The sequence below is a fragment of the Lycium ferocissimum genome, chromosome 6, assembly GCF_029784015.1.
Source record: "Lycium ferocissimum isolate CSIRO_LF1 chromosome 6, AGI_CSIRO_Lferr_CH_V1, whole genome shotgun sequence".
Taxonomy (NCBI): Eukaryota; Viridiplantae; Streptophyta; class Magnoliopsida; order Solanales; family Solanaceae; genus Lycium; species Lycium ferocissimum.
The window spans coordinates 52,844,783-52,869,069 of NC_081347.1; the positions used below are offsets into that span (position 1 = coordinate 52,844,783).

Sequence of the window (24,287 nt, forward strand, 5' to 3'; positions counted from 1 at the left end):
TTCAAATACCCCTGGAACAAGTGTTAGAAAATACAAACATACCACGAGCACAAAAATATTATGCACATGAATATATCATTATATAATAGCAACCAAGGTCCAAACCACTACATTTATCAAATATATTATATATCTCAACATAATTTACACTACGAACCATCATAAGTGGCAGTTAAAGAATTAGTCAACACTATGAATCCCCGGCAACATACACAATGTGCCAAATATGTCAGGAAGCATACACAATGCTAAGGGAAGCATACACAATGCCCCAATATCATCAAGAAGCATACACAATGCTTAGGAAGCATACACAATGCCCCAATATAATCAAGAAGCATACACAATGCTAAGGGAAGCATACACAATGTCCCAATATCATGGCTCGCAGCTATATCACATCATAAAATAATTTATAAAGAGAGTTTTAGATTATTTGAAAATAAAATATATGCGGCTGGCCTTAAGGACCACCGATTCTCGCTAAGCACACGCTCGCCCCAACACATGGACCCAGGGCGGAAAACATATTTTTAAAACGGGTTTTGAAAAGCAAGTACCCAAAGCTTAAAGTCTCACTTACCTCAAATTCACAATTCAAGCACACTTCCCAATAATTCAAAGCGCATTCTCGAGTCTCGGATTGCCTCAAACTATACAAAAATGGATTTATAATGGTCAAAACCCTTAGGGTAAACCACTTCTATATTTTTAGAGGCTTAAACGGTTAAAGTCAAATTTTAAAGGACGAAAACGCCCTCTGGTCAATGTGTTCAAAACCCGACAAGACTTATGTTTTCGGAAAGGCCTCAATGAGAGGATTCCAACAATATATAGAATTCTAAAATCCGATGTTGTTTGCCCTTCAAATCAATGATTTTAGTTGAAGAACCCAGAGCTAAACTTTCTCAATTACTCAAAATATCCCCATGTTTTCACCATAAAGATTCACCCATAATATGTAATAAACTTAAATAAAAGATTAGAAGAATTACCTTGATGATTAGGGTTGAAAATCCCTATTTTTCTCTTTTCTTTTCCTCTCTTTTTCTCCCTTTCTTCTACTGCGTTTTTTTTTTCCTCTGTTCGGCTTCTTGCTTCTGCAATTTCAAGTCTGATTCTCTCTCTCACTCCCTTTTATCCTTTATTTTCTTTTTCTTTTCTTTTTATTCTTTTTGTGGGCTTGGCCCACATCTCTTTTCCTTTTTTTTTTTTTTTTTTTTTAAGGACCCTTTAATCCTCCTTTTCTTTTATTTTGTACTACTTAATTCTTCTATATATATATATATATATATATATATATATATATTTTTTTTTTATTTTAAATTACCAACTAAGCCTAGAAAAAAATATGGGTTATTACATTCTCCACCACTTAAAATGACGTTCGTCCTCGAACGGATCTAGATCATACACGTCGCGTCAAATAAATGAGGGTATTTATCTCGCATATCCGCCTCAGACTCCCAAGTAGCCTCCTCGGTTGGATGATTACGCCACAACACTTTGACTGAAGCAACCTTCTTCGACCTCAATTGTCGCACTTGCCTATCAAGAATAGATATCGGACCCTCTTCATAAGTCAAATTTTCATCGAGCTCCACATCCTCTGGTTGAATCTTATGGCTATCATCACCGACATATCGTCTTAGCATAGACACGTGAAATACAGGATGAACAGTAGACAATCTCGGAGGTAAAGCAAGTTTATATGCCACCAACCCAATTCGATCCAAAATCTCATAAGGACCAATGTACCTAGGACTTAACTTGCCTTTCCGACCGAATCTCATAACTCCTTTCATAGGGGATACTTTTAAAAAGACTTTTTCCCCCTTCATGAACTCCATATCACGTACTTTCTTATCTGCATAGGACTTTTGTCTGCTTTGTGCTGTCCGAAGCCGTTCTCGTATCAATGCAACTTTTTCCAAGGCTTGCTGAACCAGATCTGGACCTAATAGTTGTGTTTCGCCCGGTTCGAACCATCCAACTGGTGAACGACACCTGCGGCCATATAGAGCCTCAAACGGCGCCATCTGTATACTCGATTGGTAGCTGTTATTATAAGGAAACTCTGCCAAAGGCAACTGATCATCCCAATGACCACCAAAATCAATCGCGCAAGCTCTAAGCATGTCCTCTAAAAATCGAATAACTCGCTCATCTTTTGTCCATCGGTTTGTGGATGAAAAGCGTACTCAACTCGACCTGTGAACCCAACGACTTCTGAAAAGACTTCCAAAACTCAGCAGTAAATTGTGCACCTCGATCAGATATTATAGAAATAGGCACACCATGAAGTCGTACTATCTCGCGGAGGTAAATATATGCTAATCGCTTCTGCGGTATGAGTAACCCGGCGGTATAAAATGAGCGGATTTGGTGAGTCTATCCACAATCACCCAGACTGAGTCATGTTTCTTGAAAGTATTCGGCAAACCAACTACGAAATCCATCGTAATCTTTTCCCACTTCCACTCTGGGATAATCAAGTTTTGCATTACTCCGCCGGGTTTTTGATGTTCATATTTGACCTGCTGACAATTTAAGCAACTTGTCACATGTTTCAAAATATCAGCCTTCATACCTTTCCACCAATATAATCCACGCAAGTCTTGGTACATCTTCGTAGCACACGGGTGGATGGAGTATCGCGAGCTATGAGCCTCTTCAAGAATTAGTTGCTTCACATTACCCACCATAAGAATACACGGCCTACCACTGACAACGTAACACGCCTTCGCCATCGAATAGAGAATGACTTAACGCCCCTATTTTGCACTCGATCTCGCGGTCTAGCAAGACGGGGATCTTCATATTGGCAAGACTTGACCTCGCCCCACTAAGGACGATTGTGCCACCATAACCGCAAGTAACACCGCCCGTATTTTGTATGATCAATCCGAACTCCGCGGTTGGCTAATGCACGAATCTCCTTAGCCATAGGTCGTTCTTCGACGGTGAATCGGACAGTACCGCCCATAGACTTTCTACTCAAGGCGTACGCCACCACATTCGCCTTACCAGGATGATACAAAATAGTAAGATCATAGTCTTTAAGCAACTCTAACCACCGTCGTTGTCTCAAATTCAGATCTTTTTGCTTGAATATGTATTGCAAACTCTTGTGATCAGTATAGATTTCACACGGCTCACCATAAAGATAGTGACGCCAGATCTTGAGTGCAAATACAACTGCAGCCAATTCTAAGTCATGAGTTGGATAATTCTTCTCATGTTTCTTTTCATCGTCGAGACGCATAAGCTACCACTTTACCATTCGCATCAAGACACAACCCAACCCGACTCGAGATGCATCACAATAAATAGTGAAACCACCCTCATCGAGGTAAGGTCAAAATCGGAGCCGTAGTCAATGCGGTCTTTAATTTCTGAAAACTTTTTGAACATTCATCTGACCACTGGAATACCACACCTTTCTGAGTTAAACATGTCAATGGAACGGCTATCTTTGCGAAACCCTCCACAAACCTTCAGTAGTATCCAGCTAGTCCCATGAAGTTACGTATCTCTGTGGGAGTAGTGGGTTGAGGCCAATCTCGAACTGCTTCAATTTTCTTTGGATCAACTTGAATCCTATCTCGGGACACCACGTGTCCTAAAAAACCGTGCTCAACCAACTCACATTTTGAGAACTTGGCATAAAGCTTTCATTCCTTAAGTGTACGTAGCACAATTCTCAAGTGTTGTCCATGCTCGGCCTCGCTCCGAGAGTAGACCAAAATATCATCAATGAATACAATCACAAAATGGTCTAAGTATGGCTTGAATACCCGTTCATGAGGTCCATAAATCTTTGCAGGGGCATTAATCAGCCCGAATGACATCACCAAAAATTCGAAGTGCCCATATCTTGTCCGAAAAGCTGTCTTGGAGATATCTTCAGTCTTGATTCTCAGCTGATGATAACCTGATCTCAAGTCAATTTTGGAAAAATGAGTAGCACCCTGCAGTTGATCAAACAAATCATCAATACGAGGTAATGGATACTTATTCTTGATAGTCGCCTTGTTCAGTTGCCTGTAGTCAATGCACATTCTCATCGTGCCATCTTTCTTTTTCACAAATAACACGGGTGCACCCCAAGGCGATACACTAGGCCTAATGAACCCCTTATCAAGTAGCTCTTGGAGTTGAACCTTCAGTTCTCTCAACTCGGCTGGAGCCATACGATATGGAGGAATAGAGATAGGTTGAGTCCCTGGAACTAAATCAATGCTGAACTCGATTTCTCTCATGGGGGGTAGGCCGGGTAAATCTTCAGGAAAAACATCCGCAAATTCGCGAACAACAGGAACACTATCAATAGTAACATTCTCCGCTCGAGTATCATGAACGGTGGCAATAAAACCCAAGCACCCATGATTAATCATTCGACGTGCCTTTACATAAGATATTATTTTTCCTTGAGTCACAGGGATCATGCCTTTCCACACTAAAGTTTCTCCAGGAAAATTAAAACGTATAAGCTTAGCATAGCAATCAACCGATGCATAACATGATGCCAACCAATCCATGCCCATAATCACATCGAAAGCGGACATCGGTAACACACATAGATCAACTACGGTGTCCCTGCCCTGAACGGATATCACACAATCTCTATAAACTCTATCCACTAATATACTCCCCCCCACTGGGGTTTCTACCACATACGGCACACTAATAGACTCAACTCCCCGTTCTAAGAATATAGCAAAAAGAAGGAGATACATACGAATACGTAGAACCGGGATCAATAAGAGCATATGCACCATGAGACCCAATAGTAATAATACCTGTGACTACTGCATTAGATGCCTCGACATCCTGTCTGGTCATAGCAAAGAATCTCGGCGGTCCACCCCCTCCCTGAGCAACCTGTGCACCCTGTCGACCCTGTCCACGAGCACCCTGTGGAGCGGTCCTAGCTGGCTGAATCTGACCCTGTGTAGCTGTAGTAGTTCCCTGCGGCTGTGTAGTAGCTCGACTAGCACCAGAATTTCCTTTAGGACAGTATTTAGCAATATGCCCCTTTTCACCACAAGTAAAACAAGCCCCATCTGCCCCAAAGCAACGACCACTGTGATTTCTACCACAGTTAGAACACCTCGGATGATAACCTGACTGATATGAGCTATTACCCTTCCTCTGCATCTGCTGCTGGCCCTGTCTAGCGGAATAACCACTAGAAGACTGCACCACTGATTCTGACTGAGTAGATCTGGACTGCCCACGATAAAAACCACTCTTGCCCCCAGATGGAGCACCACTAAACCCACCTGTGTTACGTGACTTTTTGCTTTCACGCTCAACTTTATCCATCTCTAGATAGGACTCGTAACGGAGAGCAGTGTCAACTACATCGGAATAGGTACCATATCGCACATCTCGTACCACAGGACCACGGTAGCGATGCTCAAGTCCATCCACAAATCGTCTCACCTTCTCTCTCGGATCCTCTACCAAATAAGGTACATACCTGGATAAATCTGTAAACTTGGCCTCATATTCTGTAACGGTCATAGTTCCCTGCCGCAGATTATTGAACTGACGTCTCATGTCATCTTGCTTGCTTAATGGAATAAACCTGTCCTTAAACAGTGCTAAAAATTCTGACCAAGTAATAGGTGGTAACCCTGCTTGTCTACCTCTCTGAATCGAAATCCACCAAGACTCTGCAGACCCTGAGAATAAGAAAGTGGCAAATTCCACACCACGAGTCTCCTTCAGCCCCAACGTAGTCAATATCTTTTCACAACGATCAATGAACTTCTGAGGTTCAATAGAAGTAGGTGAAGCATCAAACTCTGGTGGCTTAAGATCCATAAAATTCTTAAACTCCTTGGATTGCCTGCAGACTGGACAACCTGTTGAGGGGCCAACTGAGGTGTCTGATTAGCTGCAACATTCAACTGAACTTGAGCTTGTGCTTGTGAAGTAGCCTGAGGACCTGGAATTCCACCATGATTAGGCGCCAATGCCTCCAACACATTCAATAATCTGGTCACCACATCTGCGGGCATAGCAATAGTAAGGGTAGCAGCTAGTGCTGGTGGAGTGTTCTGAACCACTTGTTCCTGCACTTGCTCTGACGCAACTCGGGGCTGACCCCATTCACAACTTCAGGCTAAGGAGTGGCCTGAGTCCTAGTCTGAGCTCTAGTCTGATGAGCACTAGCTTGTCTACCACCGCGGGTACCGCTCACATCCAAGACCACGTTTAGCAGATGAAGATGCGCGTTTCTTAGCCATCTGCGAAATAAATATTACAAGGTTAAACTTGATTCATCTCACGCACGAACAAGGAATGAAAGAAGGGAAAAATTCCTAGATGTCCAGTAGCCTCAAGTTCATAAGTATGGGCGCCTACATACCCATGAACAAGACTACACTAAACAACGCTCCATGGACCCGGACTTAAAGCCTAAGCTCTGATACCAACTTTGTCACGTCCCAAAACACCCGCTAGACGTGATTGGCACCCAGCAAACACCACCCGCTAGGCGCACCATATATCATTATGTCATACTCTTAACTATTTACAAAAGCACTAAAAGCAAATAAGTGCAGGTCCAACAACGTTATTAATGATAAAATGAGAAATAGTCGCCAACCAAATCCATAATCGATTTATGAATACCAATCAACGCTAAGGTAAAAAGAATCTCTAGCCCACATCCCACACTAAGACCATGGAGCATCTAACAGAGTTACATGAGTTTGAGTGTCGGGCATGTAAACCAAATTAAAAGAAATAACTAGAAATAAACTAGATAAAGCTGAAATGGCTGCCTCCACGAACAATGCGGTGGCTCACCTCAGCAACAAAATCCACTCACGAAGTCTTCAATTACCAGCCTCGTTCTCAACGACAGTATCTGCATGGACATGCAGGTAAGGAGTGAGTTATACATAAATATAACCCAGTAAGATCCTCAACCGCCACTTCAAATACCCCTGGAACAAGTGTTAGAAAATACAAACATACCACGAGCACAAAAATATTATGCACATGAATATATCATTATATAATAGCAACAAAGGTCCAAACCACTGTTTATCAAATATATTATATATCTCAACATAATTTACACTACGAACCATCATAAGTGGCAGTTAAAGAATTAGTCAACACTATGAATCCCCGGCAACATACACAATGTGCCAAATATGTCAGGAAGCATACACAATGCTAAGGGAAGCATACACAATGCCCCAATATCATCAAGAAGCATACACAATGCTTAGGGAAGCATACACAATGCCCCAATATAATCAAGAAGCATACACAATGCTAAGGGAAGCATACACAATTGTTATATCCCGCCTTTTTGCATAATCGAAAAATTCGAAATAATTGTGATTTATGAGAAAGAAGGCCATGTTTGAATTTTTCTTAGTAGGGGTGTGGCGGATATGAAAACTTGAATGTGGAAACGCCGGAGAAGGCTTAAGGGAAAAATTGGAATTTTGGAAATTTGTTTCGGGAATGATAAAATATGATTTGTGGAGAATTGGGCTCAAAAAAAATATATGAAATTAAGGCCCAAAACAAGAGGGGGGCCGGCCAACTATAGGTCAAGCCCACCCAATTAATAAAAATTTCCATGTGCCTATCATGTGACAAATTATTCATGAGATATATATTCATGATCATCTCTAGAATTTTCAAGAGAAATCAAAAGAAATCAAGAAAAATTGAGAGGAGAAAGAACAAGAGAGAAAAACGGCCAAGGAGAAAAGAAAAGAAAAGAAAGAAAAAAAATTCTTGGAGCTAAATCCTTGGTTCAAAAATTCATTTCTTGTGGGATTATTACTAAGTGCAAGGCTCTCTACAATTTAGTATAATTATTTTGGCAAGAGGACAATTCTAGTGGCAAGTGAAGAACTTGAGGAAAGGTAAGAATTTTATGCTTTTGTTATGTTATGGGAGGTGTATGTATGATGTAGTAAGTGGAAAATGAATGAAAAGCATGAAAATTTTGTGTGTTGGGGTGGTATGCATGTTGGCCGTGAGTATGCATATATTGCATGACTATGATGACTTGAATTTATGTTGGAATCTTGTTGTAGTTATAGTAGAAATTGTATTGGAAGTGGAAGCTAAATGAATTAGTGAGAGTTGGCAAAATTAGTGTATGGCCGTGGCTATGGAAAAGTGTAAGATGGTGATGAATTGCTTTGTTTAATATGTTAGTTGTGTCGTTATGATTCTTATGACATAAATAAAGGTTTAATGAATTGAGACGGCATTGAAAATGGTTGTATGTTGTTATGGGGAATTTGGTGAATTTTATGTGATTTTTGTATAAGCATGGAAGTAAGGTTTAAATGCGAATTATGGTTATCGTTAATGAGTTTGGAAGGAAAATAATGTAGTTTGGTAGCTTTGGGTCGCATTGTTGAAGTTAGAATGGAAGTTATGATATTATGAAGAAAGTAGTACTATTCATGTTAGAATGTGTTTAGATCGATTGTTGTTGTTGTTGTTAAGGATGTTGTTTGGTTGTTGTTGGTTGTTTGAGCCGAGTTGAATCTCGGGGTATTATAATTATAGTGGAGGTGCTGCCGAAATTTCGGTAGACAAGTATTTAACCAAAGCTGAAATGTTAGCTCTCATGAATAGTAACTGGTAAAGGTGACCATTTGCAGATTTTTGACGAAACAAGAATCGATATTGGACGAGCGTAAGGCACAACAAAGGTATGTAAAGTCTTGCCTTTCATTCTTTGGCATGTTCTGAGTGTAGTAGGCTTGAAAGCGAGCCGCGATCGCACTTCTGCTTCTCATACTCTGAGATTGGAAATAGCGCAAAACCATTCAGTAATATGGATTCATTCTTTTACCTTTTATCGGCAAAATTGCCTATATGTGCCTAACCTCCATAAATGGAGTCGGAATACCCTAAGATGGTTACGGACGACTCCCTAAGGTTTATCACCCATAATTTACGTACGCCACTATGGTTGGGTCCGAGGTGGGCCCACAAAACCCTGATACTCCCTGTATGGTTCAAATCGATTTATTTCTCGTTCGTTCTTCATAGGTAACTCTTAATTATGTTTCCGTCCGCTGACTAATAAGCATTATGATTATCTTTACGAATCTTGATATTATTCGACATCGAAACGATTACGGATACTCGCTACGACATAATCTGACTACTTTGATTTGACCTATCTTCTGAACTATTTCAGTTACATTAAGTCTGTATGTCGGTCTGTATGTATATGGTTTCTCATTAGTCTGTTCGTGGATGCCTCAACGCTTCCTTCACTGCGCCCGGGCCAGGTTCTGTGATTCGTGCACTTTCACTGCATTGTTCACCGCGTCCCTCGGATGTGCGGGCCGGGATCTGTCTTATCGTTATGATGCGATTATGATCGATTATGTGATATTATGGGGATGGCGGCCGGGATGGCATTTGATACGATTTGTCTGTCCACCGCGTCCCGTACTACGAGGGCCGGGTTCGTACGCGTCCCTTAAAGGGCGGGATCCGATTTATGATATGTATGTACGTATATGCTTATGACTGCGTCGATCTCGAAACTCGATTTGGATAAGGATCCGTCTGTCACATTTCGTACGTACGATCCGGATTCGATTCCGTCCGTCATACTTACACGAGTGCTTGGTTACGTACGAGAGTCTGTCTGTCACGTCGTATCTACGTACGTATTGTGCCTCCGTCGACCGCATTTCCTCAAATACGACATATTATGATTACGTACGTACGCTCGTAAGTCGACTCGGTATGGATCCGATTAAATCCGTTACGGTTTTACGTATTCGATTCGATTATGATTATGTATGTTACATTTCGCTTTACATACTCGGTACACTTTTCGTACGACCCCTTGCTCTTCGAAATTTGTGTTACATGCCACGGTACGGACGCGCCGCACGGTACGCCGCCGCGCGTTTAGGTTATCGGTCTCTTTGTTTGAAGAGCTCCCTTTGATACGGAGCCGATACTTTTGTATATATCTTCTGTTTTGTTGTTTGTTCTATATATATGATCATTTGGGTACGGCGGGGGCCGTGTTCCGTCTTCGGTCCCCATTCTCGTTCGTATGTTAGAGGCACCGTAGACATGTACGTGGGTTTGTGGGTTGTCACCGGTCGGTACGTATGTTCGAGTTTGCGACTACGTACGTTATGATAGCCTCGGCGGCTAGTGTACGGGTCTAATTATGTTTATGTACGTATATTTACGCGCGATGTATTTTATATACGTACGAATTTATGTATGTCCGACCGAATTAGCTATCGGCATGCGGATACGTTAGATAGGTACGTACGGGTGTCCGGTTAGGGACACCGCGCGGCCCACGGGGTTGGGTCGTGACAACAATGCCCCAATATCATGGCTCACAGCTATATCACATCACAAAATAATTTATAAAGAGAGTTTTGGATTATTTGAAAATAAAATATATGCGGTTGGCCTTAGGGACCACCGATTCTGCCAAGCACACGCTCGCCCCAACACATGGACCAGGCACAGAAAACATATTTTTAAAACGGGTTTTGAAAAGCAAGTACCCAAAGCTTAAAGTCTCACTTACCTCAAATTCACAATTCAAGCACACTTCCCAATAATTCAAAAACTCGCATTCTCGAGTCTCCGGATTGCCTCAAACTATACAAAAACGGATTTATAATGGTCAAAACCCTTAGGGTAAACCACTTCTATATTTTTAGAGGCTTAAATGGTTAAAGTCAAATTTTAAAGGACGAAAACGCCCTCTGGTCAATGTGTTCAAAACCCGACAAGACTTATGTTTTCGGAAAGGCCTCAATGAGAGGATTCCAACGATATATAGAATTCTAAAATCCGATGTTGTTTGCCCCTTCAAATCAATGATTTTAGTTGAAGAACCCTAGAGCTAAACTTTCTCAATTACTCAAAATATCCCCATGTTTTCACCATAAAGATTCACCCATAATATGTAATAAACTTAAATAAAAGATTAGAAGAATTACCTTGATGATTAGGGTTGAAAATCCCTATTTTTCTCTTTTCTTTTCCTCTCTTTTTCTCCCTTTCTTCTCTCTGCGTTTTTTTCCTCTGTTCGGCTTCTTGCTTCTGCAATTTCACGTCTGATTCTCTCTCTCACTCCCTTTTATTCCTTTTTCTCTTTATTTTCTTTTTCTTCTTTTTGTGGGCTTGGCCCACATCTCTTTTTGCCCCCCTTTTTTTTAAGGACCCTTTAATCCTCCTTTTCTTTTATTTTGTACTACTTAATTCTTCTATATATATATATATATATTTATTTTTTTAAAATTACCAACTAAGCCTAGAAAAAAATATGGGTTATTACAGTGAAGGCCATAACCCTTGAAATCTACCACTAACAAGGCAACCTGTTTCATGTAGTTCAGTTATAGCCTAATATAGAAACCACAGCCTACATACCTTACTGGTATGCAATTCAGTAAGATTGCAAATCTTTAGCTATTGCAATGCAGAGTCCCAAAGAATATTTAATCAGTCAAAACAGATTATGTTTATTCAGCTATCAATTAAAAGAAGAATGCCTTGTACCTTATTCCAAATAAAAGCTTCCAATATAACTTACAAATATGCACGGCCGCGTCTGAAGTATAAAGAAACCACAGACGTGCTTAAGATTTATTTAGCTGAGTGAGTCTTCTCATAGAATGTTGCGACAATTAAATCATCAAATTTACTCAGTCTAGCTTAAACTTCAAGATTATTAATTCCCAATATTTGATGGGGCTTTTTCACTCCAAACAAGCAATTTAGCTGCGCAAAGAGTTAGTTAAGGAGCATTGCATCTATTAGTTATGTATGTCTGTTGCCAATTATATGATAAAAAAAAAGTAAATGATAACTGTGGAAACTGATACTATTGCTCGACATTTCTCACATAGAAATGCCCCAACATCAGCAGGATGCAGGTTAAAGGTGTCATGTAATTAAGTTTTGCCTATGGCATTTATTATCCCATGCAGAACCAGATAGAGAAAAATAGTTAATTAGTGTTCCTTTAAAAAAGCAAAATATAGTACTGCTAGAAATTTGTTAATGTTATGCATCTTTGATTTTGAAAGTACAACAATCTTCTTATTAGAGACCAGGCAGTGCATTAGAATGGCTAGCTAATTTAACCTCAATGCAGTACTTAAAAATCAGCACAACTGTGAGAGCAAGAAATATATGGAAAAACTTAAATAGGTTTTCTAATAAATCTCTCTTTTTGTTTTTATTTGGTTGATTGATAATTATAACAAAGAAGAAAACAAAAATAGTGAAGGGACCAAAAGGTTTTTAAGTCTAAATAAACTTTACAATCTGTCTTCAAAATCTGTTCCAATAAAGGGGAGCTTGCCTTTTGAGAAAATATAGACAAATGAAATGAGAATTATTAATAAGTCAAACTATGGCAAAGGGTCATATATATCCCTGTACTATCCCAAAATAGTTGTGCGTATCCTCCGTTTGCTTTTTCGATGATATGTACCCCTGCCATTAGCGTTTTGGTCATATATACCCCGCGTCTAACGGCTCCGTTTAACAGGGACACGTGGCACGATCTCAATAGCTCCAACCATTTTCTTTTTTATTTAATCTAATTTATCATTAAAAAATTATTTTAAACCAGAAAAGGGCTATTTCTTAAAAATGTGGCAATTTCTGAAATTCAAAATGCGGGATTTCTTCTTCTTCTCCAACTAATTTTCAACTGAAATTCACCCAAAAATCCACCGAATTCTTCACCAAATTATCCCGAATTTCAGATATCAATTCTTCAAGATTTAACCGATCTTTTTCAATAACATTCACTAGAAACAAAGCTCATTTGAAGAAACCCAAACCTTGAACTTGAAGCTTCAAGTTTCATTAATGGCTGTCCATGGAGTTTCTGTTTTTTCTTCACGTTCCATCTTTTCAAGACAAGCTTTAATTACAATTTTTAGATTCAATTATCAATACACAATTTATTCCAACAAATTTTTCACCATTTTTGTATGCAAGAATCTAATTGTAGAGTTCATGAACCTTATGGGCAGATTTCAAAGTGAGTTTAATTTTGGATTCATGAATATACCGTTGCAGTCGTCGGATGCCGGTTGTCACGACCCAACCCCGTAGGCCGTGACTAGTGCCCGAGCTGGACACTCGTATGCACCTGTTAACTACAATCATCCACAACTAGCATAATAAGGAACTTATAAAAAAAAAGGGCAAGACGTCGTCTCAAAACTGTCGCATATAGATATGTATATTTATACAACCTGTCTCCTGTGGGGTCACAACTACCAACAAATAACATCGTATATAAGCCGGCAAGGCTATCATAATACACGACTCCCAAAACATATATGTTTATATCTACGCAAGCCGACAAGGCTGCCACTACACACAACATCCCAAAACATATCTATATACGCAAGCCGACAAGGCTGCCACTACGAATGGGAACGTCCTAAAACATATATCATACGTAAAGAATCGAACAAGAACTATATACAACCCACACATATGTCTACAGACCTCTAAGAGTAACAACAGTATCATATGACGGGACATGGCCCCGCCGTACCCCTGGATAAACACACATATACAACAGGAGGATCTGTACCAAAAAAAGCTAGGCTCCGGAACAAGAGAGCACTCCAAGACAATGAGAATAGGTATCCTAAGCTGGCGGATCACCAAAACGAGCGTACGTACTGCGGGGCATGAAACGCAGCCCCGAAGAAAGGGGGTTAGTACGGAATATGTACCGAGCATGTAAAGCATGAAATACGAGAAACGGGATCATACCGAAATAAGGAGTATAGAAAACTAGTACGAACCGGAAAACCACAAGGCTTGCCTTTGAAACATAAATCATGCGTGTCAATATCATACCCAACTCGTTATGGGACTTAGTGACATAGTTGGATAACCATCCTGTACATATGCATATATAACGTGTCCCGGCCCTCTAGCGAGGGACTCGGTAAATAAAATCATCAAATACATATACATATAACGTGTCCCGGCCCTCTAGTGAGGGGCTCGGTGAATAAAATCATCATATGCCATCCCTGTATCATCATATCATCATGTCATCGTATCATCATATACATATACATATAACGTGTCCCGGCCCTCTAGTGAGGGACTCGGTGAATAATGCAAATGAGCCGTGCACGAGAACATGTCCCGGCCCGGACTCGGTGAAAGATGTAACAAAGATGCATGAGCAGAGTAGTGAGTAACCATATACATATAAATCATCATTTGAGACTCAATAGATAAGTAAACTAATCAACGCTCGAGTATTAAAATGATAGTCATGTTAAGTTTCTCTAAACGTCATTAAGAACTATATTAAGGAAAGTCTCAGGGGTCATAGACATGTATCAAGTCAATCCGAGACAGCTTATGAAAGTTAAAGACATTATTCATTATAGAATCCTTTAGGAATAGGAACTTTTATGCATCATTTACTATTCAGTCATATAAAAGACTCGAGGGCAATAGCCCGATCATCTTAAGAATTCCAATATCAAGAAGTGAATAAGAATCATAAAACATGCTCGGAACTTATGAATAGAGTTACCCCAAAGTTCATATCGTATCATACTTACATCTAGGACATGCCAAAAGAAAGAAAGGATAGGCTTTACATACCTTTAGCGTTTACTCGCAACGCAACACGTATACGCCGCCCAATAGTATCTCAACCTATATTAAGACGTCAAGAACTACGATTAAACTTACGAAGAGATTCAAACGCATTCTAATGTTAGTAACTCCTTCCTAGACAATTAGACGACGTTTCGCTTATTTTCAAGCCAACTACATACAACCAAGCCAACATCACTAGTCATACATTCGAGTATCAACCCGAGACTATTCAAACACGACTCGAGGACGTTCCGGACAGCCCGTACAACACTCCAAAACAGCCCAACCAACACACAATACAACATATAATCTTCCAAGTTCAACAAGAATAACAACAATACATTCTTTTCTTCCAATTTCACAAATCATACCAACAATCCACACGTTACAACATCATTCACATAATTGCAAGAAACTATATTAACATCATATTAGCTTCTACAACAGCCCACAAACAATTACAACTCCAACTTGAACCATTAAACCTTCATTCTCACCATACAATCCATAACAACAACAACCAAAATATCAAGTAAAAATCAATTCACTATTTCATACACAAACAGCCCCTACACGGCCTCAACACCATCACACATAGTTCCATGAATTTCATTCATTTCTACACTCTACAACACGTTCAAACCATCCACAACACATGCAAAAGAAGATTAAACCTTACCTTTAATACTTGGCTTTTCAACTTGGCTCCAACTTGTGCCTTGAATTTATACTTGTTCTTGTTGCCCTAGGATCAATTCCACGTTATTATACACCTTCTAAGGAGTTGAATTGCTTGGAGAAAATTAAATTTGATCAACAATTCATGAACTTCAATCTCGGCCAGCCATGGCCGAGAGTCTCTCTCTCTATCTCTTAAGGTTTCTATGTTTGGTGAAGATGAAATGGTTTGCTTTGTCATCAAATTACTATTTATATGGTGCCTAGGTGTTGGACACATGTCCCACTCATGGCTTGAGCCAATCAAATGTGGCCAAGCCATGGGTGGGACCCACACGGCCAATTATAACTTAATTAGTGAAATGATTAAGTCTAAATCCCACTTTAATAATCTAATCATGGTTAATTAATCCCTAATCTCCAATAATATTTCTATACCAAATAAAATTTATAAGCAACTTGTGCATTAAACAAAATCGGAGGTTAAAAGTCTCTACCTCGGATCCCAAAATAGTCTTGTCCTTAACTTGTCGCGATTAGCTTAAAATATCCCGACGTACAAAAATACGGGATATAACATCCTTCCCCCCTTTAGAACATTCGTCCTCGAATATTAAACTAGTCTTACCAGGTCTTACAGGGACTTCGGGGGAGTCTCTTTTATCGTTATAACATATAGCTTTATTTACCAATCAATATAATCAACGAGGAGTTTAGATTACCTGTAGGCATAGGAAACAAGTAGGGATACTTATTCTTCATCTCCTCTTCAGCTTCCCAGGTCATCTCTTCCCTGTTATTGTTCCGCCACAATACTTTAACGGAAGCCACGTCTTTAGTACGCAATCTTCTCACTTGACGATCCAGTATAGCTATAGGGTTCTCCTCATACGATAACTCCTCTGTCACTTGGATATCATCCACGGGGAATATTCTGGAAGGATCACCAATACATTTGCGAAGCATAGACACATGAAACACTGGGTGTACTGCTTCCAGATCAGATGGTAGGTCTAATTCATAAGCAACCTTGCCTACTTTACGAACAACCTGATAAGGCCCAATATATCTCGGGCTGAGCTTCCCCTTCTTGCCAAATCTCATTACACCCTTCATGGGTGACACCTTCAAGAATACCCAATCGCCAACCTGGAACTCTAAGTGTCGACGTCGATTATCTGCATATGACTTCTGTCGACTCTGAGCTGCTAATAACCTTTCCCGAATAAGTTTTACCTTATCAATGGCTTGCTGAATCATATCTGGGCCGATTAGCTTAGTCTCCCCAACATCGAACCAGCCAATAGGTGACCTACACTTCCTGCCATACAGAGCCTCATACGGTGCCATCTGGATGCTAGAATGGTAGCTATTATTATAGGCAAACTCAATAAGTGGCAGATGATCATCCCAATGCCTAAAGTCAATAACACGAGCCCGCAACATATCTCCTAGCGTTTGAATAGTACGCTCGGCTTTGTCCGTCGTCGTCCGAGGGTGGAATGCTGTGCTAAGACTCACTTGTGTCCCCAATCCTTCCCCGGAATGATCTCCGTAAGTTAGCCGTAAACCGAGCACCTCCGTCGATATAATAGATGTGGGAACTCCGTGAAGTCTTACTATCTCCTTAATATATAACTTTGCATAGTCCTCGAGTACCGAATAAGTAGTCCCGATTGGAAGAAAATGGGCTGATTTTGTCGGCCTATCTACAATAACCCATATGGAATCATACTTCCGTGGAGTGCGAGGTAAACCTGTAATGAAGTCCATATTAATTGCTTCCCATTTCCAAGTCGGAATCTCCATCTCCTGTAATAATCCACCAGGCTTCTGATGTTCAATCTTAACCTGTTGGCAATTTGGGCACTGAGCAACAAACTCTGCTATATCCTTCTTCATACCATCCCACCAGTACCAGCATCTGAGGTCATGATACATTTTTGTAGACCCCGGATGAACAGAATAACGGGCATAGTGTGCCTCTCCCATAACCTGTCGCCGTAGCCCTGCAACCTCAGGTACACATAATCTGCCTCTATATAGTAGTACTCCGTCAGGTGTAATCTCAAATGGGGTCTTCTCCTTTTCAGGGGCTGTATCCCTATATTGTGCTAGAACAGGGTCCTCGTACTGACGTCGCTTTACCTCTTCCATAATAGAGGATTCAGCAACTTCTCGGACAAAAACCCCAGTATCTCCAGAATCAGCCAAACGGACTCCAAGACTAGCTAGTTGATAAATCTCACGGACTATTTCCTTCCTTTCTGGTTGCACGTCCGTCAAGCTGCCCATAGACTTGCGGCTAAGTGCATCTGCTACAACATTCGCTTTCCCTGGATGGTATAGAATATCAACATCATAATCCTTCAGCAACTCTAGCCATCTTCTCTGCCGCAAATTCAGCTCCTTCTGCTTAAAGATATACTGGAGGCTTTTATGATCCGTATAAATATCAACATGCACGCCATATAGATAATGCCTCCATATCTTCAAAGCGTGAATCACCGCTGCTAATTCCAGATCATGAGTAGGATAATTTCTTTCATGCTTTCTGAGCTGCCGGGAGGCATAGGCTATAACTCTGCCATGCTGCATTAATACACAACCTAGCCCAACACCGGAAGCATCACAATAAATGACATAACCGTCTGGCCCCTCAGGAAGGGTTAGAACTGGAGCTGTAGTCAACTTCTCTTTCAGCAACTGGAAGCTTCGTTCACAAGCATCAGTCCACTGGAACTTAGCTGCCTTCTGAGTTAGCCTCGTTAAAGGCGCTGAAATCGAAGCAAACTTCTCCACAAATCTTACTCGTAATATCCTGCTAACCCCGTAAAACTACGTACCTCGGTAGTGTCGTAGGTCTAGGCCAAGTCTTTACGGCCTCAATCTTCCGTGTATCCACCCGAATGCCATCACCCCAATAATATGCCCCAAGAATGCTACCGAAGTCAACCGTAATTCACATTTAGAGAATTTAGCATATAATTTCTGTGCTGGAGCACCCCAAGTACCGTTCTCAGATGATCCGCATGCTCCTCCTCTGATCGTGAATAGACCAGAATATCATCAATAAATACAATCACGAACATATCTAGGAACGGCTTGAATACTCGGTTCATCGTGTCCATAAACACCGCTGGAGCATTGGTCACCCAAAAGACATCACCCTAAACTCATAGTGCCCATATCGGGTCTGAATGCAGTCTTTGGAATATCTGCCTCTCTTACCCGCACCTGGTGATAGCCTGACCGCAGGTCTATCTTCGAGAAACACTTAGCACCCTGCAACTGGTCAAATAAATCATCAATCCTGGGGAGGGGATATCTATTCTTTATGGTCACCTTGTTCAGCTGCCTATAATCAATACACATCCGCAGCGACCCATCTTTCTTTCTCACGAACAATACTGGTGCTCCCCAAGGCGATGTGCTGGGCCTAATGAAGCCCTTCTCTAATAAATCCCTCAGCTGCTCCTTCAGTTCTTTCAGTTCTGCAGGTGCCATTCTGTAAGGAGGAATAGATATGGGCTGAGTATCTGGCAACACATCTATAGTGAACTCTATCTCCCGCTTAGGAGGAAGACCTGGAAGTTCATCTGGGAATACATCTGGAAATTCATTGACTACCGGACTGACTGAAGAGTCGGTGCCTCTGCTTTCAAATCATGTACACGAACCAGATGATAAATATAACCCTTTCTAACCATCTTCCTTGCCTTGAGGTATGAAATAAACTTACCCCTCGGCGATGCCGTATTTCCTAGCCATTCTATAGTTGGCTCCCCTGGGAACTGAAACCGAACTATCTTGTTTCTACAATCAACGTTAGCATAACAAAAAGCTAACCAATCCATACCCATAATAACATCAAACTCAGTCATATCTAACTCTATCAAATCTGCCAAGGTATGACGACTATATATATTCACCGAACACTTTTTATATACCTGCTTTGCTATAACAGAATCTCCTACCGGTGTAGCTACCTCAAATGGTTCAATCGACTCAGGTTTTATCCCGATTCTACTAGCAACAAAGGGAGATATATATGATAAGGTGGAGCCTGGATCTATCAATGCATATACGTCTCGAGAGAAAATCGATAATATACCTGTAACCACATTTGGTGACGCCTCCTGATCCTGTCTACTAGCCAAAGCATATATGCGGTTCGAAGGACCGCTAGAACTGGAAGCCCCGCCACGGCCTCTGCCACGGCCTGCTGGTATCGGCATACCCTGCCCCATAGGGCGCATAGCTACAGAAGAAGATGAACCAGCAACTGACCCAGTAGGCTGAGCTGCACCACCTGGACTACCCCCATACGGACACTCCCTCATAATATGGCCTTGACGGCCGCAAGAAAAACAAGCGCCAGTAGCGAGACGGCATTCCCCCGGATGGCGCCTGCCGCATCGAGAGCACTGAGGCATAGATGGCCTCGTCTGACCTGCACTCCTGTGCATCTGTGAACCTGAAGCCCTGGAGCTCTGACCGACTCCTGAATACCCTGTGCTATCGAACCTCCTACCCGGGAACTGTGGGGGTGCACTCCGTGCTGGCTGGGGAGGATATCTGCTATACTGCTGCTGAGGCTGCCTGCCTCGAAACTCCCCAAAATAACCAGCCGATCTAGCCCTCTTGGGCTGGCCCCTGTCATGATCTCTGTCCGACGAACGCCCCCTATGTCGATCCTCCACCCCCTGTGCATAAGCCTTCGTACCCGGCAATATCCATCCCTGGTCGAGAAGCCATTATCATGCAGCTATCAACCAAGTAACGATCCGGCCCCATCACATAATGATGCACCCTATCAGCCATATCGGCTACAATAGTGGGCGCATGTCTAGCCAACGAATCAAACTCAAGGCTATAATCTCGAACACTCCTGCCATTCTGCCTCAAATGCAAGAATCTATCAACTCTGGCTCGTCTCATCTCTGGAGGTAGAAAATGGCCCAGAAAGGCCTCCACGAACTCATCCCATACTGCTGGAGGAGCATCCTCGCCCCTAGACAATTCCCAGGACTCATACCAATTAACCGCTACATCACGCAACCGATACGAAGCCAACTCAACAGACTCAGTCTCGGAAGCTCTAATTATCCTCAATGTACGCTGCATCTGCCGAATAAACTCCTGCGGATCCTCCGCGGGCTTTGACCCGTAGAACTCTGGGGGATTACAAGTCAAGAAATCACGGGCCCTCAAACTATCATGTCTGTCCGCATAGTCACCTCCTAATCCGTGCCTGCGAGCCTGCCCGACACTAATGCCGGTCGAATCGAACCGCATCTCTCATGGCCCTATCCTCCGTCCCCGGGCCGAGAGCCGGAGGCTCGGGTCGGAACCTCGGGAGCCGGCGGTGGAGCCGCCCATCCGCACGGCGCCGCCCCCATGCTCCTCGGTAGTGACGGTGTGTGCGAGCTCGGCCGACCGGAGCACAACCCCCGCTCGGCCGGGCACGGGCCCTAGTAACTCTCCGGGTCGGCTGGTCTCTCCGCCACCGACTTGCCCTTCTTCCGGTACCGTCGCTTTCTTTGAGGCATCGCCGTAAACATAGTAATCGTTAGGGAGGAATCATCCCGATAATACCGCTCTATCGCACGATCTAGAGTAAGAAGGAAAGATAACATCCTAAATGTCTCGTAGCTTCTTTTATAGATGTGGTGCACAACACACCGATAAACAAGCCTCTACTAGACACGGTCTGTAGACACTCCGAGGATGAACTGCTCTGATACCACTTTTGTCACGACCCAACCCCGTAGGCCGTGACTAGTGCCCGAGCTGGACACTCGTATGCACCTATTAACTACAATCATCCACAACTAGCATAATAAGGAACTTATAAAAAAAAAAGGCAAGACGTCGTCTCAAAACTGTCGCATATAGATATGTATATTTATACAACCTGTCTCCTGTGGGGTCACAACTACCAACAGATAACATCGTATATAAGCCGGCAAGGCTATCATAACATGTGGGAAAATATCTCCCATACACGAACTATATATATATATACGCAAGCGACAAGGCCGCCACTACACACAACATCCCAAAACATATATATATATACGCAAGCCGACAAGGCCGCCACTACGAATGGGAACGTCCCAAAACATATATCATACGACGAACTCGAACAAGAACTATATACAACCCACACATATGTCTACGGACCTCTAAGAGTAACAACGATTATCATATGACGGGACGGGGCCCCGCCGTACCCCCGGATAAACACATATATACAACAAAAGGATCCGTACCAAAAAAAAAGCTAGGCTCCGAACAAGGGAGCACTCCAAGACGCGAGAATAGGTATCCTAAGGCCGGCGGATCACCAAAACGAGCGTCGTACTGCGCGGCATGAAACGCAGCCCCCCCGAAGAAAGGGGTCGGTGCGGAATATGTGCGAGCATGTAAAGCATGAAATACGGTAAAAGGATCATACCGAAATAAGGAGTATAGAAAACTAGTACGAACCAGAAAACCACAAGGCTTGCCTTTGAAACATAAATCATGCGTGTCAATATCATACCCAACTCGTTATGGGACTTAGTGACATAGTTGGATAACCATCCTGTACATATGCATATATAACGTGTCCCGGCCCTCTAGCGAGGGACTCGGTAAATAAAATCATCAAATACATATACATATAACGTGTCCCGGCCCTCTAGTGAGGGGCTCGGTGAATAAAATCATCATATGCCATCCTGGCCGCCATCCCTGTATCATCATATCATCATGTCATCGTATCATCATATACATATACATATAACGTGTCCCGGCCCTCTAGTGAGGGACTCGGTGAATAATGCAGTGGAGCTGTGCACGAGAACATGTCCTGGCCCGGGACTCAGTGAAAGATGTAACAGTATGCACGAGCAGAGTAGTGAGTAACCATATACATATAAATCATCATTTGAGACTCAATAGATAAGTAAACTAATCAACGCTCGAGTATTAAAATGATAGTCATGTTAAGTTTTCTCTAAACGTCATTAAGAACTATATTAAGGAAAGTCTCAGGGGTCATAGACATGTATCAAGTCAATCCGAGACAACTTATGAAAGTTAAAGACATTATTCATTATAGAATCCTTTAGGAATAGGAACTTTTATGCATCATTTACTATTCAGTCATATAAAAGACTCGAGGGCAATAGCCCGATCATCTTAAGAATTCCAATATCAAGAAGTGAATAAGAATCATAAAACATGCTCGGAACTTATGAATAGAGTTACCCCAAAGTTCATATCGTATCATACTTACATCTAGGACATGCCAAAAGAAAGAAAGGATAGGCTTTACATACCTTTAGCGTTTACTCGCAACGCAACACGTATACGCTGCCCAATAGTATCTCAACCTATATTAAGACGTCAAGAACTACGATTAAACTTACGAAGAGATTCAAACGCATTCTAATGTTAGTAACTCCTTCCTAGACAATTAGACGACGTTTCGCTTATTTTCAAGCCAACTATATACAACCAAGCCAACATCACTAGTCATACATTCGAGTATCAACCCGAGACTATTCAAACACGACTCGAGGACGTTCCGGACAGCCCGTACAACACTCCAAAACAGCCCAACCAACACACAATACAACATATAATCTTCCAAGTTCAACAAGAATAACAACAATACATTCTTTTCTTCCAATTTCACAAATCATACCAACAATCCACACGTTACAACATCATTCACATAATTGCAAGAAACTATATTAACATCATATTAGCTTCTACAACAGCCCACAAACAATTACAACTCCAACTTGAACCATTAAACCTTCATTCTCACCATACAATCCATAACAACAACAACCAAAATATCAAGTAAAAATCAATTCACCATTTCATACACAAACAGCCCCTACACGGCCTCAACACCATCACACATAGTTCCATGAATTTCATTCATTTCTACACTCTACAACACGTTCAAACCATCCACAACACATGCAAAAGAAGATTAAACCTTACCTTTAATACTTGGCTTTTCAACTTGGCTCCAACTTGTGCCTTGAATTTATACTTGTTCTTGTTGCCCTAGGATCAATTCCACGTTATTATACACCTTCTAAGGAGTTGAATTGCTTGGAGAAAATTAAATTTGATCAACAATTCATGAACTTCAATCTCGGCCACCATGGCCGAGTCTCTCTCTCTATCTCTTAAGGTTTCTATGTTTGGTGAAGATGAAATGGTTTGCTTTGTCATCAAATTACTATTTATATGGTGCCTAGGTGTTGGACACATGTCCCACTCATGGCTTGAGCCAATCAAATGTGGCCAAGCCATGGGTGGGACCCACACGGCCAATTATAACTTAATTAGTGAAATGATTAAGTCTAAATCCCACTTTAATAATCTAATCATGGTTAATTAATCCCTAATCTCCAATAATATTTCTATACCAAATAAAATTTATAAGCAACTTGTGCATTAAACAAAATCGGAGGTTAAAAGTCTCTACCTCGGATCCCAAAATAGTCTTGTCCTTAACTTGTCGCGATTAGCTTAAAATAGGATACACACAACTATTTTGGGATAGTACAGGGGTATATATGACCCTTTGCCTACAGGGGTATATATGACCCTTTGCCGGTCAAACTAATTCTCGTAGGTGCAATACATAGAATGAAACATACAGACAAAAGAAGATGACCTAATTCTTCCCAGAAGCCATGTGCTTCTATGAGCATTGCTGCAACACTTATGCTTGTGCTTTGTGCACTTGTCTAAGCAACTGTCGAATCAAACACATCATCATCAAATTAAGATCGCACGGAGAAATTAAGAGAAAGCAAACATCTAATCAAGAAAAAGAAAAAAAGAACGTACCTTGTTGTTGTGCCAAGCACTTGAGTCAATGCCACCAAACACCCTGTATTGAGCATATTGTTTGCACATTAGAAGAACATTGGTACTCA

General features: G+C 41.6%; 1 protein-coding gene and 1 pseudogene across 2 annotated transcripts; both read right to left on the reverse strand.

The window, feature by feature from the left end:
* The window catches only part of LOC132059807 (putative late blight resistance protein homolog R1B-17), a 31,239-nt pseudogene that overhangs the window by 2,057 nt on the left and 4,895 nt on the right, over positions 1–24,287 (reverse strand).
* LOC132059806 (uncharacterized) lies at positions 3,855–11,273 on the reverse strand. 2 transcript variants are annotated; one of them, XM_059452585.1, is made up of 3 exons: positions 10,577–10,656; positions 6,823–6,883; positions 3,855–6,257 (listed from the first exon to the last, which is right to left on the reverse strand). In XM_059452585.1, exon 3 carries the CDS (start codon positions 5,830–5,832, stop codon positions 4,696–4,698), a length of 1,137 nt encoding a protein of 378 aa, XP_059308568.1. In that variant the 5' UTR covers positions 5,833–6,257; positions 6,823–6,883; positions 10,577–10,656; the 3' UTR covers positions 3,855–4,695. The 2 variants fall into 2 exon arrangements, 1 of the variants encoding a protein (XP_059308568.1); XR_009415741.1 differs by lacking the exons at positions 3,855–6,257; positions 10,577–10,656 and adding an exon at positions 10,995–11,273 and having other exon boundaries at positions 6,615–6,883.